The 13,137-nt window shown below is 42.0% G+C and overlaps 1 protein-coding gene across 3 annotated transcripts in view; it reads right to left on the bottom strand.

Annotated features, from left to right (window-relative positions):
- Positions 1–1,524: 1,524 nt before the first annotated feature.
- fbxl17 (F-box and leucine-rich repeat protein 17) overlaps positions 1,525–13,137 on the bottom strand; it is a 298,794-nt gene continuing 287,181 nt past the window's right edge. For 2 of the 3 annotated variants that reach the window (XM_074637127.1, XM_074637128.1), the window contains exon 12: positions 3,549–3,700. In XM_074637127.1, the coding sequence (XP_074493228.1) occupies positions 3,563–3,700 (138 nt within the window). In that variant the 3' untranslated portion in view covers positions 3,549–3,562. Of the gene's footprint in view, positions 3,701–13,137 lie in introns of all 3 variants that reach the window. The other variant, XM_074637131.1, reaches the window with a different exon arrangement.

Raw genomic sequence — 13,137 nt, 5'->3', positions numbered from 1 at the left:
AAGAGTGCACAGAGGAAGTGAGATCAGATGGGAGTATAGAGAGGAAGAGGGAGTTAGAAAGTGTGGCCATGGACATTTTTTGCGTGTCACATTATCCTCTATCTTTCTCCCCATGTTTCCTGCCCATATCTACGCTGTCACTATCTCATAAAGGCAAAATGCCAAAGATAATTATAAAAAAAGAACATTTTTCCTGTGCAGACACAATATGTTTAGTTACACAAACAGCAACTCTTTCAGAAATTTTCAGAGAAAATCTGAAGTGATACACAACTCTACAAGTGTTGTTTTGTATTTCCAATCGGCTCAGTTTCAAGCAGCTGTAATGTTTTTATCCGTCTATTGTAAGCGAGTGTTGTTCTAACAGTTACAGGGGGTGGGCACGATATAATGAACACCTGTGAAATCTGTTGCATTGCAACACAATAGCCCATTACTGCAACAAATTCCACATCGTGAATATTATAATATAAGACTGTTCCAGAGGGATTTTCGGAAAAATACATCTGAAACCAAACCACAAACTGCAGCCGTAACACACACCATAGTATTGAAACAACACCTTTCTGACTCAAAACTTTAAAATTAGAAGCTCACAAAGGCAGTAATTGTTGTAGGGCGCCTGTAATTGGTCAGAAGAGATTGCACAGGTGTTGGTGAGTCCATTCCCTTGTATGTATGGATGGATATCTGAGTTTGCTTCATGTATTCATGTCTCTGTACTGGATAGGAAATAAAAGAGAAACTTGCAGATCAGAGCTCCCTATGCTTTTATAAGATTAGAGAAATCTCCTTTAGCTGCTACTCAAGTGAATCGCGCCTCGTGTTGACACAAATTGTGTTGACAACACAAAGAACGTATCTGGGAAGAACCAACCTTCGCATCCTGTTTGATGCTATCTCCCACGTTTGATCGCCAGACATGAAAATAGGCACTTGAAAGGGACAATATTGTCAAAGACTGGGGACATATTGAGTGACAGCTTTTTAGCTCTTTGAGGCCTTTGCCGTCTCGCTGGGTAGCGAGCTGATGTCTCCTCACTTTGTTTCAGATGTGAAGCTCCTGTGATTGTGGCAACAGTTCTGACCTTGACATCACAAGTGTACCTTAATGGAAACGCAGGTTGATTGTTGTGTCATGGTGCTCAGTAGAAAAGACATTATCAATGCATGGGTCTCTTTGGAAAACATCTTTATTTCTACCAATACAGAGGCTTAGTGTCATACTTTTGCGCTTCCCAAGGCCTTTGGTTGTGATGAACAACATGCTGGTATCTGTATTTGCATTTTACCTGAGCATACAGATGCAATCTGTGTTGAAGTTGAATTGCACCATGTCTCCTATTATCGTCATTGTGGTCTTTGCGTTGAATTGATGTAATTAAAAATCTGGAAAAACATGCCAAAAAATGTTGAAGCAGTCCACAGACTATGTAAAATGAGTAGAAAAGTATTCCGCTGTCGTTTTGAATATTCTTCTCCTGCCTCAATTCCACACATACAAAAGGAGAAGAGAAAAAAAGCTTGAAGTAGTGTTTTATTCATCTTTATGTAAATCCAGTCATTTACGGTTGCCTTAACAAATCAGGAATCAATTGTGTCAACATCTAGCAGAGACGAAAGTGCATATGGGGATTACAAAAGAACAGAAACAGAACAAAAACAGGCAGAGGGAGGAACTCTCCATCGGTTAAAGTCTACAAATCCTGACAAGGGTAAAATGAAGGTGTTTTTAATTGTCTGAAATCTCTATATGCTGTAGAAAGTTTACAGTTCTGCTCAAACCCTAAGCTCAGTAAGCTATTGTTCATGTCTTAGTGACAGTGTGTGGAGTCTGAGCCCAGAGCTGGTTCACACCATAGAAAAATACCCTGGTTATTTGCATTTTTTACTGTACACTACTGAGTTTCTACAGAATAGATGAAAAAAGATTGACTCTCTCCTACAAACGTCCACTGGCTCTGGTTATAGGGCCAAGCCAGTTGGGTTTTTTTTTTTACATCCTACACCACTAAGAAAGATAAATCCCTCGTTGCATTGCTACATAGCTAATGTTACAAGTATATGCTCAAAACCAATATTATGCTAAGTAAATCCCACACAGTATTTATTTATATGTATATATCAGATAATCAAATAATGGTATCAGATAAAGGTTTCTTCAGTAAATTCTGGGTCGATTTCAGGTCGCTAATTGGATGGCCATTACCCACTAAGCACTTAAGGCAACATTTCCTCTTACCTGTCATCACGGTGGTCGTGGTTAATATTCTGATAACATGACCCAGGGTTTTTAGGTAAAGGCAACTTCTATTTCAAGCACTGTCTGATTTCATTCTGCACTGCCTCAAGGTGACGCTCGGCCAACTCTACATCAATGCACGGCATCAAAAACAGCATTGTTCCCGAGTCATACAGAGGCTCATTTCAATGTCAGGTCATCTGTAGATAATAGCTCTGTAGCTGGAAAAAATATAAGATGAGGATCTCAATGTAAACATGCTGTTTTTGAGAAATGCTGTTTTCCTGCCACGAATGTGCCAGAGTCGTTCTTATGTACCATGACGATGTGCATATTAAGTCACAGCAAAGAGCTCTGTCCTTCAAATGGAGCCTCGTCAAACACGTATGAGTCCACAAATGCCTTTAACACCGAACATCCAAGAAAGGAGGGGGAAAAAATCATCTACTTGGACAAAATAAACATCATAGATATCTCAAAATGCCTCAGGTGAGGTCTGAAGCCCTGGCAGCTCAGTTGTCTTCCGGTTTTAAGTTGTGGGATGTCCTCTCTTGATCTCAGAGTCTCTGCTCCGTCTTGTGCAATCTCGCTGCAGCAGTTGAGTTCAGTTTTGAAGGACGTAAACGCTGCCCATGGGCGCATTGCTCAGGAACGTTGGCTCCAGTTGGGGCGACAAACCTTTTTTTTTTAATCCTTGCTCATTAAAAACAATCGTCCAATCACCACTGAACGGTTAGTTTGGATCTCTCTCACATGTTCAAGACCACACCGCCCCCATCACTCCTCTACTCCATCCAAGGTGATATGGATGACTTTAAATGTATGAGGCTTAATACTCTATCAACTCACTTAAAGAAGATATCAACTTGTTGGTGCACTGCTTTGCACCGAAACAAACTAGTCAGTCAAGGTTCTGGTCAAAGAAAGTACACAATGTTGTTGGATGTAATCTGACTGATGATGAGGAAAAGTCAGTCAAGTTGTTGATTAGAACCTAAGATTGGTAGAAGTATGATGTCTCATTTAACTATAAAATACCAGGAGGCCCATTTTTTTACTTAAAGTATTAAAATGGGAGATTTGCTTCAAATGAAACAGTTGATCTGGACCTTTGTGAGTGTGTAGCTACATGTTCACATGCATGTTTGAACAGTGGATGAGAGGCAAACATGACTGAGCTGCAAATATTGTGTGTGTGTGTGTGTCTGTACACAAAAAGAAAGGGCCTCTGTGTAGCTATGTGTGTGTGTGTGTGTGTGTGTGTGTGTGTGTGTGTGTGTGTGTGTGTGTGTGTGTGTGTGTTGTGAGAAACAGTAGTAGCTACGACGTGTTCGATGTGTTGGGGCTCCAGCCCATTTGATAAGCTCTCTCCAGGGTTCTCTTGCAGTCCTGCATCACCGTGCTGAAAACAATGTGAGGGTACTGGACCACCAGCCTCTCCACCGTCTCCTCGTTCACCTGCATAACACACACACAAAGACATACACTGTTGATATGATGATCAAGATTCACCTCAATGACACTAAATGTAACAATAATTACTTTTAAACGTTAGGTTCAAGGTTCTTTATTTGACATATGTCAATTCCATCAAAGCAGTCATTGGCAAGGAAAATCTTTGGTCTCAGGTTCCTTCAAAAATGCTCATAAAAATATACATATATAAAAGGGGGAAATCACACAAGTTAAAGTAAAAGCAAAATGATAATCTAAGGCATAAAATAGTGCAGTTAAACTAGATATAAACATAACTAAACATAAAATGGTAATGTCAATGTAAATTTGTTGAGTTTATTAAAGTTGATGACAGTATTTCAGAGGGAAAACTGAATGTATATAATATACACACTGTATACTGTACATATATATATACAGTATACTGTGTATACTGTATATATATATATACCCACACACACAGAGGTGTAACCGTTTGTAAAACAGTATGTAAAGTATATGAAGGTAAATAAAGGTAAAGTTACAATATTATCAAGTGATGAGCTCAGGAGCTCAAGAGTTCAGCTCGGATGTTGGCAAATTAAGGTCTCAGTTCTTTTCCAGAGCTTTTGTCACATGGCACTGTCTTCATCTATAGATGTTCAGGTGTCATGGAGCTGTGCATGTTCAAACTCTCCAGTAATCTAAGCACTTTTAGGACAAACAGTGGATGGCTTAAATATCTACACTTTCATCATGAAGGAGAAAAAAACTCGGTGCTGATGAAGACCATGTGATGTGGCGGAAAGCTCCAAAGCAATTGAGTAAGTGGATCTTGAGTTGAGATTATTTTTTTTAGTCAACTGCTGTTTCCAAGGTCAGTGTATAGCCTTTGTTTCATGTTTGCTCACTTCTGACATGTTTAGCCTGTTTGATATGGTTATGACCGTTCTAGTATAAGGACAGTCAGTCTTACAGGTGCCCATATGTACACTGAAACAGCTTTTCTCACTGTAATCCTTCCTCCTCTTCATACCATTAAAAGATTGCTTTATAATGTGTTTCCAATGGAAGTGATGGGGGACAAAATCTACAGCCCTCATTCTTTTCAAAAATAGAGGTGTGGAAATGTCTTGATTCAAAAATGTATCGCGATGCAGACGATGATGATTCTGCATCGATGCAGTGACAGAACATAATCGGGAGTTTGGTTTCATTTCAGCTCAGTGTGAGTCATTCACTGGCTTGTTGCTCTCACTACAGATATCAGCTGCTCTGTTTCAACAATGTTGGGCTGAAAAAAAAAGTGCTTACAGGCTAAAATTCAACCGTCGTGTTGTCCTGTCGGGAGATGCAGGGACTTAAACCAAGTAAGAGTATGAGAGCTATGAGTAAGGAAATATCATGCTAGGCTATATCATGCAGTGTAAATGGTCATTGTCAGCGCCCCGTCTTAGAGCTGCTATGGGAAAAACGTTTTTTTTTTTGTAGATTACAGCACACTTGTAATGCACTGCAGAGGGATCGAGCATCGAGATGCATCGAGAACCCTCGTGCATTTGATGTTTGCAGGCTTCAGCAGTCTGAATGAATCAAATCTAACAGGTATCTTCTGAAGTTATGGTCTCTTTAGTACAGAATTTAATAAATTAGGTCCGGCCCTACATTAGCACACTGAGCATGTCATGAGTCCACCAATCAAGCACTTTATTTCAGAATCATTCATTCAGTATCAGAGCAGATTTCCAGGGAGTCCTGGGTAGATGTATTAAAAAGAGGCAAAAAACTTAATACCAAATAAATGGAACAGAAATATTGCTTTAGGTCTAACAAATACAGATTTTTAAATGACTTCATTTAAAAGCAGTAATCTAAAAATCTGTCGACCGTCTCTGCATCGCCCCATGATGCCTTATTAAGATAAGAAACACAGATTGAACTGTTAATGCCCTGTCAAAATGGCAGTGTACTGAAGGAAAAGCAATTTCTTAAGAGCATAAACGGTGGACGCACATATGCACACATGCACACACCCAACTGGACCATGGCGATGGGTTTAGCACCAGAGGACAGCTGAGCTCACAGGGCTAATGAGGCCTTCATGTTCTCAGAGGACTAGAGACAAGCAGCTAATAGCCACTCCTTTGCCAGTCTAACACTCCGTCAGACCGTCACGAGAGCCAAGAGTGAGAAAGCCTGAGAATCTGACAAAGAGCAGAGGCAGAGTAACCCTGGAGACCTTAAGGGGTTAACCGCAACCCACCCAGAACCAACCCCCGCCCACCCGCGAGCATGACACTTTCCAGGGGAAATGATGTATAAACACTCGCACACATGTTGAGCACACAGTCATCCGTTGTTGCCAAAGCAGTGACAAAGTGTTTCACAGTTTTCCCCGAGCTCATTGCCCGAGAGCCCTTCGGTTTCTGTGTTTTCTGGAAGAGTAGTCTTGCTGGATAAGAGTTCCCTGGCTCTAGCTCAGCTCATGATCTGCTTTGGTTGTCATTTTCTGTCTAATTCCTTCTTTCTCTTCATTGAACACAATTTCTTTAAGTGGTGGGCATCAGCAATTCCTTGTCAAGTAGAGAAATTGAGAGAACAAATGTCAAGATAAAGCCAGCAGATTCAGAGAGAGATATAAGTGTGCTTGAGTGAACAGACCACCGACACTCACAGGTCATAGAAGGAAGATGGAAACAGCACAAGTGAATTCAAGAAGAATAAAAAGCAACAACAACCTTCCGTTTATCGTCGAAGAAGAAACAGCGAGCTGGAGTTTGGGTGCTTGACGCCAACGCACAGAGGCTTTACAGACTCTTTCAGGATGCCGTTGATACAGGAAAAATAACATCAAATCAAGAATGGGGTCAAAGAGTCTTATTTTCATCTCTTTTCCTGATCAGACGCTGTGAGAAAATTCGGTGCCAAAAAACAGTCTTGCCTCAGTTCTCTCTTCAGTCAGTGTTGAAGAGAAAGCCAACAGAAACTGGCAGAAGGCTTTTATATTTGAAATAATACTCTGACATCTCAACCGCTGAAAGGTGCATTAAATCGGCGGGTAAGAGTGGAAATGAGAAAATTCCAGCGACACGTTTGCGTGCTGTGATCAATGATTCATCAGCACAGCTGATACATTAATAAAACAGTGTTTCAGGATATTGCCTTAAAGAACTCACGTTATTATTGTGAGATACTATGAGTATTCAGACAGTTTTACAAAACAGACCAGCACATTACCTCTTTTGTTGAAAAGATCAACCTCGACAAGTCAAGCAACAATGTTGACCACTGGCAGAAAAACAGGAGACATTTGGGATATTTGATCCTGAAAGTTTATTCACATACAGTAGGGCATGAAAGAGAACCCCTTCGGAGTTCTGGATCTCTGTGCATTTTCATGAAATCTACATGCTTTTATGAGATCACTGGCTTGGCCTAAACTAACGAATAAGCCATGGCATATATGACGCATGTGACTTAAAGGGGACAGATCATGAAAAACTCACTTCTTCAGTGCTTGTGCACATCCATTTGGGTATCTGGAGTGCCTACCAACTAGGGATGTCCATAATTAACTGTTTAACCGTTAACCGACATCAAGCATTTTAACCGATTAACGCTATCGGTTAAAACGGTTAAAAGAAATGTTAATAATTAACTCAAAAGCTGAGCGGCTCAGAGGAGCGGCTCGTCTCTTTAAGGAGAAAAGCTGGTCCACCTTAACAGTCCACCTTAAGAGGCGGAGCCGGAGTTGCAGGATACAGGAAGTCGGCTCCTGTCTCTGGCTCGCTTGAGTGGAGCGGAGGAGTTGTAGTTTAGTAGCATTTATTCACCGACAAATAAACTGTACACACACTGCTACACCTACGTTCACAGCTAGAACGCCACCAACAACCTCACACTCACCGCCAACACACACACACGGACTGTTGGAAACTCACTAAAGTTACTCAGACTACGTGTGCGGCGGCGAGCACGAAGCCTCCGGCAATGCTAGAGCTGCTAACGTAGCACAAACACACACACTGTTTGTTGGCCACTCGCTAGACACACAGCTGACAACCTGCTAAACTAAACTAAATGTGCAGTGGAGACTTTTACTGGGAAAGTGGCTGCATGTCCGCGACACTACACGCAGCATCGTAGATGCTAAGTTAACGCTCCCGGACGGTGAACTGGAGACAGTGAACGCAGCATCGTAGCTGCTAAGTTAACGCTCCCGGACGGTGAACTGGAGACAGTGAACGCAGCATCGTAGCTGCTAAGTTAACGCTCCCGGACGGTGAACTGGAGTCAGTGAACGCAGCATCGTAGCTGCTAAGTTAACGCTCCCGGACGGTGAACTGGAGACTCCCATCAACCAATATCTGTTGTGCTCCTGCAGCTGGTACACCGCTGCATGCGAGGCACAAATCTTGTCGGTTAACGGTTAATAATCGGTTAACGAGGGTCGGTTATCGGTTAAGAACATTTTTCAAAATGAGCATCCCTATTACCAACCCATAAACTGTGAAATAAGACAACTCAGTCATTTTTTTGCGGGCTGCCTGGATCAGAAATTAAAAATGTAGAAGAAGGTCCGAACACCGTAGCTCCCTTTAAGTGCAATTTATTGGCACATCTTAGCAAGCAACGTTTCAAGCCAACGCTCTTCTTCAGACTTAATAAATCTGTATATATATATATATATATATATATATATATATACACACAGTATATACTGTATAAATAATATACAACAATATATACAAAAAAACATATACACACATTTATCTATTAATAATATGTTTATAATTTTATATTTAATTTCATAATTTTTAATATACTGATAAATGAAAAAATATTTTTGATTATATGTAGTCTCTTCTTTCCCTCTTTTGGGATTTGACCCAGAGGTCTGACCAAATCACTGTCTTGAATCATGAACTGAGAGCTTTTCATTGACCGTCTGGTCTGGTGACTCTTGGATCCTTTTCAAAAAAATTTAGCAACTGGCTTCAAATAGTGATCATTAGCTTTTATTTGAAGTTGGATCACCCTCACACCTGGGTTTTCTTTTCTCTTTTATTATTTCTGGGGGACATTTAATGTCTTTATTAGGTAGCGGTAGTGGAAGGATGGCAGGAAATGAGGGAGGTATAGCCAGATTTGAAACGGGGACTAGGAATGTTAATAATTAACGTTTTAACTGTTAACTGACATTAAGAATTTTAACCGATTAATGCGATCGGTTAAAAGAAATATCAAAAAGTAATGAAAAGGCTGAGCAAAACTCAGAGGAGCGGCTTGTCACTTAAAGAAGAATAGCTGTTCCACCTTAACAGCCCACCTTAAGAGAGTCTGGGCCGGTGTTGCAGATACAGGAAGTTGGCTCTGGTCTTGAGCTGAGGAGTTGTAGCATTTATTCACCAACAAATAAAGTGTACACACACTGCTACAGCTACGTTCACAGCTAGAACACCACCAACAACCTCACACTCACCACCAACACACACACGGTCTGTTGGATACTCACTAACGTTACACCGGCCAGACAGAGTAACGTTACGCCAGGCAGACACACAGCTGACAACCTCGCAGCTAAACTAAATGTAGCGGTGGAGACTTAATGGGAAAGTTGCTGCATGTGTCCTCGACAATACACACAGCACCGTGGCTGCTAACTCTCCCTGACAGTGAACTGGAGACTCAGTTGTCTGTTGTGCTCATACTCTGCAGCTGGTACACCGCTGCATGCGGCGCACTAATCTTCTCGGGTTAACGGTTAATAATCGGTTAACGAGGGTCGGTTATCGGTTAGAAAAACAATTCAAAATTTGCATCCCTACCGGGGACATTGCGGTTCACGGTCAGCGTCCTAAGCCCAAAGCCACGGGGCGACCAGACCGTCTTTTTCCAGACAAACACCTGTAGTTTGCCTACAAAGATGGCCGCATGTTGCCTTCACAGAGGACCAAAGCAGGAGCAGAAGAAGAGAGAAGAAGCAGCTTAACCGAGGCCTCCGAACACCGCTACTACAGAGACGAGTTTGTTTGGCTGAGCCTCATTAGCAGATAAAATGAAAAAAAACCCGACTGCCTTCAGAACATATTATGCTGTATTCTTGAAAAGAGAATGGAACATCCCCCAGCTCGTTAATCAGGGCTTAATTACAATTGAAACAAATCTAAAGAATAGACCTGTCAAACTGATGGGAGGCCATAACATTCATTAATGCTAATTTAGTGCAGCTCCACTTGCTGACAAACACAGCACACACAAAATGGCTCCCAATCATAACGCTGAATCATTGCCTAATTGCCGGTTGCGGAAGCGCTAAATGTTTGAGTTGCATCGAGATCACTGTGATGGAAATCATGAAAAGAATAACTAGTGCACTGACCTTGTTGATAATACTTATTGTGCAGCAAAACATTTTGATGTTGTGTTTTTTTGAAGTTTTGAAATGTAATTAGTGTCACATGCAACCGGCGTCAAATGATTAGAATTCAAACATCTTATTATGGCAGATGGAGAAGCCAATCAAGTTGAAGGAAAAAAAGATTTTAATATCAATCAAATCCAAGCCTGTATAAATTGTAAATTACAGCACAGAAACTCATTGTACCTGCTTTGATTAATTGGCATCTCATGCCTACGCTCATTTTTAAAACATTTTATTGCCGGTGGATAGAAAATCTTGTTGACAGAAAATCAGTTGACAGAGGCATTTATACATCACAGCATCCATTAACTCTCCTCCACTGAGGCACCGTAAATCTTTTCAGGCCTAAAAACAACAGGCGTCTGTAAGAGAAACCCTTTCCTAGCAAGTTCCCAGAGTTCCTCTCTTTCCAGAACAGGGCTGTGTGCGCTTTGCATGGCTCTGTGGTATGTTGAATGAGACGTGATGACATCACCACACCTGCTTGGTATTTGCGGCTCAGGGCTGATGTTAGACATGAAGGTCAGACCAAATGCTGGCTGGCAGAGAGGGGAGCCTTCTGGTTGTGCCACTGACTACTTGAAAAACGGGTGATTCAGCTGTTTCTTCCCAGAGCGGTTACCAGGCAAAACTGTGCCTAAAGATATTTTGTTGCTATGCAACTTAAAGCTTAAAAAATGCTATCTTAAAGCACCGGTGTCAGGAGTGGTGCTTTAGATATATGACTCTGGCTCTTTTACCCCATGCAGCCCTCATCCAGTGTACTGTACTATACAACCCCTCCTCCCAACCTGCTGCCAAGTCTGTAGGAGAGCCATATGATAGAGCAGATCGCTGCTCACTGATGATTTTAATCTTTGAGAAGCATCTGGGAGCGCAGCCACAGCTATCTGGAGCGAGGCCTATACTTATGATATTTTCCCCCATTTTAACTTCAAAGACGCGGCCCGGCAGATCTAAGTGCGATGTAATGCATGCTGACGGGTAATGTGCCGTTGTCAGGGTTTACAAGAGGGCGAGAGCGGGATGAGGGGAAAACAAAAAGATGCATGTCTGATATGCTGCTCAGCAAAAAAAAGCACCTTTTATTTGAACATGCTGTACAGTAAACGTATACAGGGTTGTGTGTGTGAGCGGAAGGTAAGGTAAGTGACGGCGAGTACCCGAGCTGACCTCTGCTCTCTCCTGGAGTGCTCTCTTTCTTAACAGTGAGCTTTTTTCTTTAAGTCTGATCCTCTGATGCAAATGCACTCTATCACCACGTAAAATATACATTTACCGCAAGCCCTGTGCCTTCCCCTGGTAAGCAGCGCTGTAAAACACGTCGTAAAGATGACTAATGCTGCAGCAGTTCACGTTCGCAGTGGGAAAAAGAAGAACGGGGTCGTAAATCGATAATCAGATACACAAACACGAAGATGCATATCATATTAGACCGGCGTGGTGAGAACACCCTCTGAGTGCTCCTAGCAATCAAGGGAGGGAAATGGAATAAAGAGAGAGGGAGAGAGTTTAGGAAATAGAAGCCTAAAAAAAATATGGCCTCTGCTCCTTCTGAATATATCAAACCCACTGAGCGCTGCTTTGTACGTGGCAACAATGACCCTGGAAAAAAGGAACAAAACACTGTTAATATTGAACAAGAGAGAGTGAATTTAAATGCATGCAGATACCAGGAAACAAAGTTCAGTGGTTCTTTTTATATGACTAAAATGTCTTTTTATTTCCTCTGTGTTTTCATTAAATTCAGCACAGATCTGCAGGGTTCTTTTTAACTTGCTTTTCTTCTTTCCCCACATTTTCTTTGGCCATGTGGCAGCCATTGCTTTAGTCCCCAGCCCATAAAGAGAGACAAATACCCCCCGTTCCCTGTCTACTCCCTTGTAGAGAGTGTATCAGTCAACCAGTAAATACATTTGGGCTAAATGTTTCAAAAGCCTGTTTAGGCAGCAGAAGAATGCAGTGCATCAGGTCTTAGTAAAAGGCAGCTTAAACAAGTCTGGATTTAAACAGGCCAGATTTATAGCCTTCTTTAAACTGCTCAGAGGAAAAGCCCCCGTTGTAAAGTTTCTAAACGAGTGACTGGACAACTGAAAGATAGTTCTCCGATGAGAGGGAGAGGAAGGAGGGAGAGAGGAATGAATGGAAAAGAAAGAACAGAGGATTTGAAGTGTAGGGACAGAAAAGAGGTTGCCACACACTTCTCCTGAAGGTTTCAATATTTCTAAATGAACTATCGATGCATTGGCTCGGAAGCTTAAAGAATAGACTGCTCTTTACCGAGGAAAGCCTGAGCTCAAACATTTTGATTTTGTCTCAGAAAGCCAAGCGACCCTCGCAGGAATCTGCAGTGCGTGGCTCAGTGAGTGTGCTTTTAAAAACCAGGTCAGGCACCGCTTGCGACAACTGAGGTCTGGTCCCGCTCACACACCCTCATCCCTGCACAATATCAGACAGCAGCAGAACTGAAAAGCAGGGTGTCAATGCATACACACACACACACACACACACACACACACACACACACATACACAGAGGAATGGGGGCTCAGCTGAACAGGGTCAGAGAAAGAGGTTCTGGAGGCCAGGTTTGTAAACCCCACACTCCATCACGCGTGACAAAGGTAACTGAAGGAATGTGAACGAGACTCTGCCCAATCCCTCTCTACGCCGGCCGTCTTATCTCTGCAGACTGGAGGAAAACATTCCACAACTCAAGAGGCTTTCCACAATTTATTTGTTAGTCTCGGTAAAACACTATCACAGCTACATCTGTGAGGCAGAACTAGAATAATGCTAATTAAATGGGAGGTGTTGTGGTGACACGGTGAACCCACAAGCCTTACAGTTAGATCTGATATTCTGGTAGACATCATACTCATAACCATCCATTTGTTTAGCATTTAATACTTCAAATGAAAGGGACTGTTTGTAACTTCTTCCACGTATAAATCATTGCGGGTCGGTGTCCCATGCACGCTCGCGTGTGGCTACGCTGTTCAGACAAGACTCCAACACAAACTACACGGAAGCACCAA

Source organism: Sebastes fasciatus, chromosome 6, assembly GCF_043250625.1.
Source record: "Sebastes fasciatus isolate fSebFas1 chromosome 6, fSebFas1.pri, whole genome shotgun sequence".
Taxonomy (NCBI): Eukaryota; Metazoa; Chordata; class Actinopteri; order Perciformes; family Sebastidae; genus Sebastes; species Sebastes fasciatus.
The sequence above is the reverse complement of the archived record's forward strand: the minus strand, read 5'-3'. Positions and strand labels throughout refer to the sequence as shown.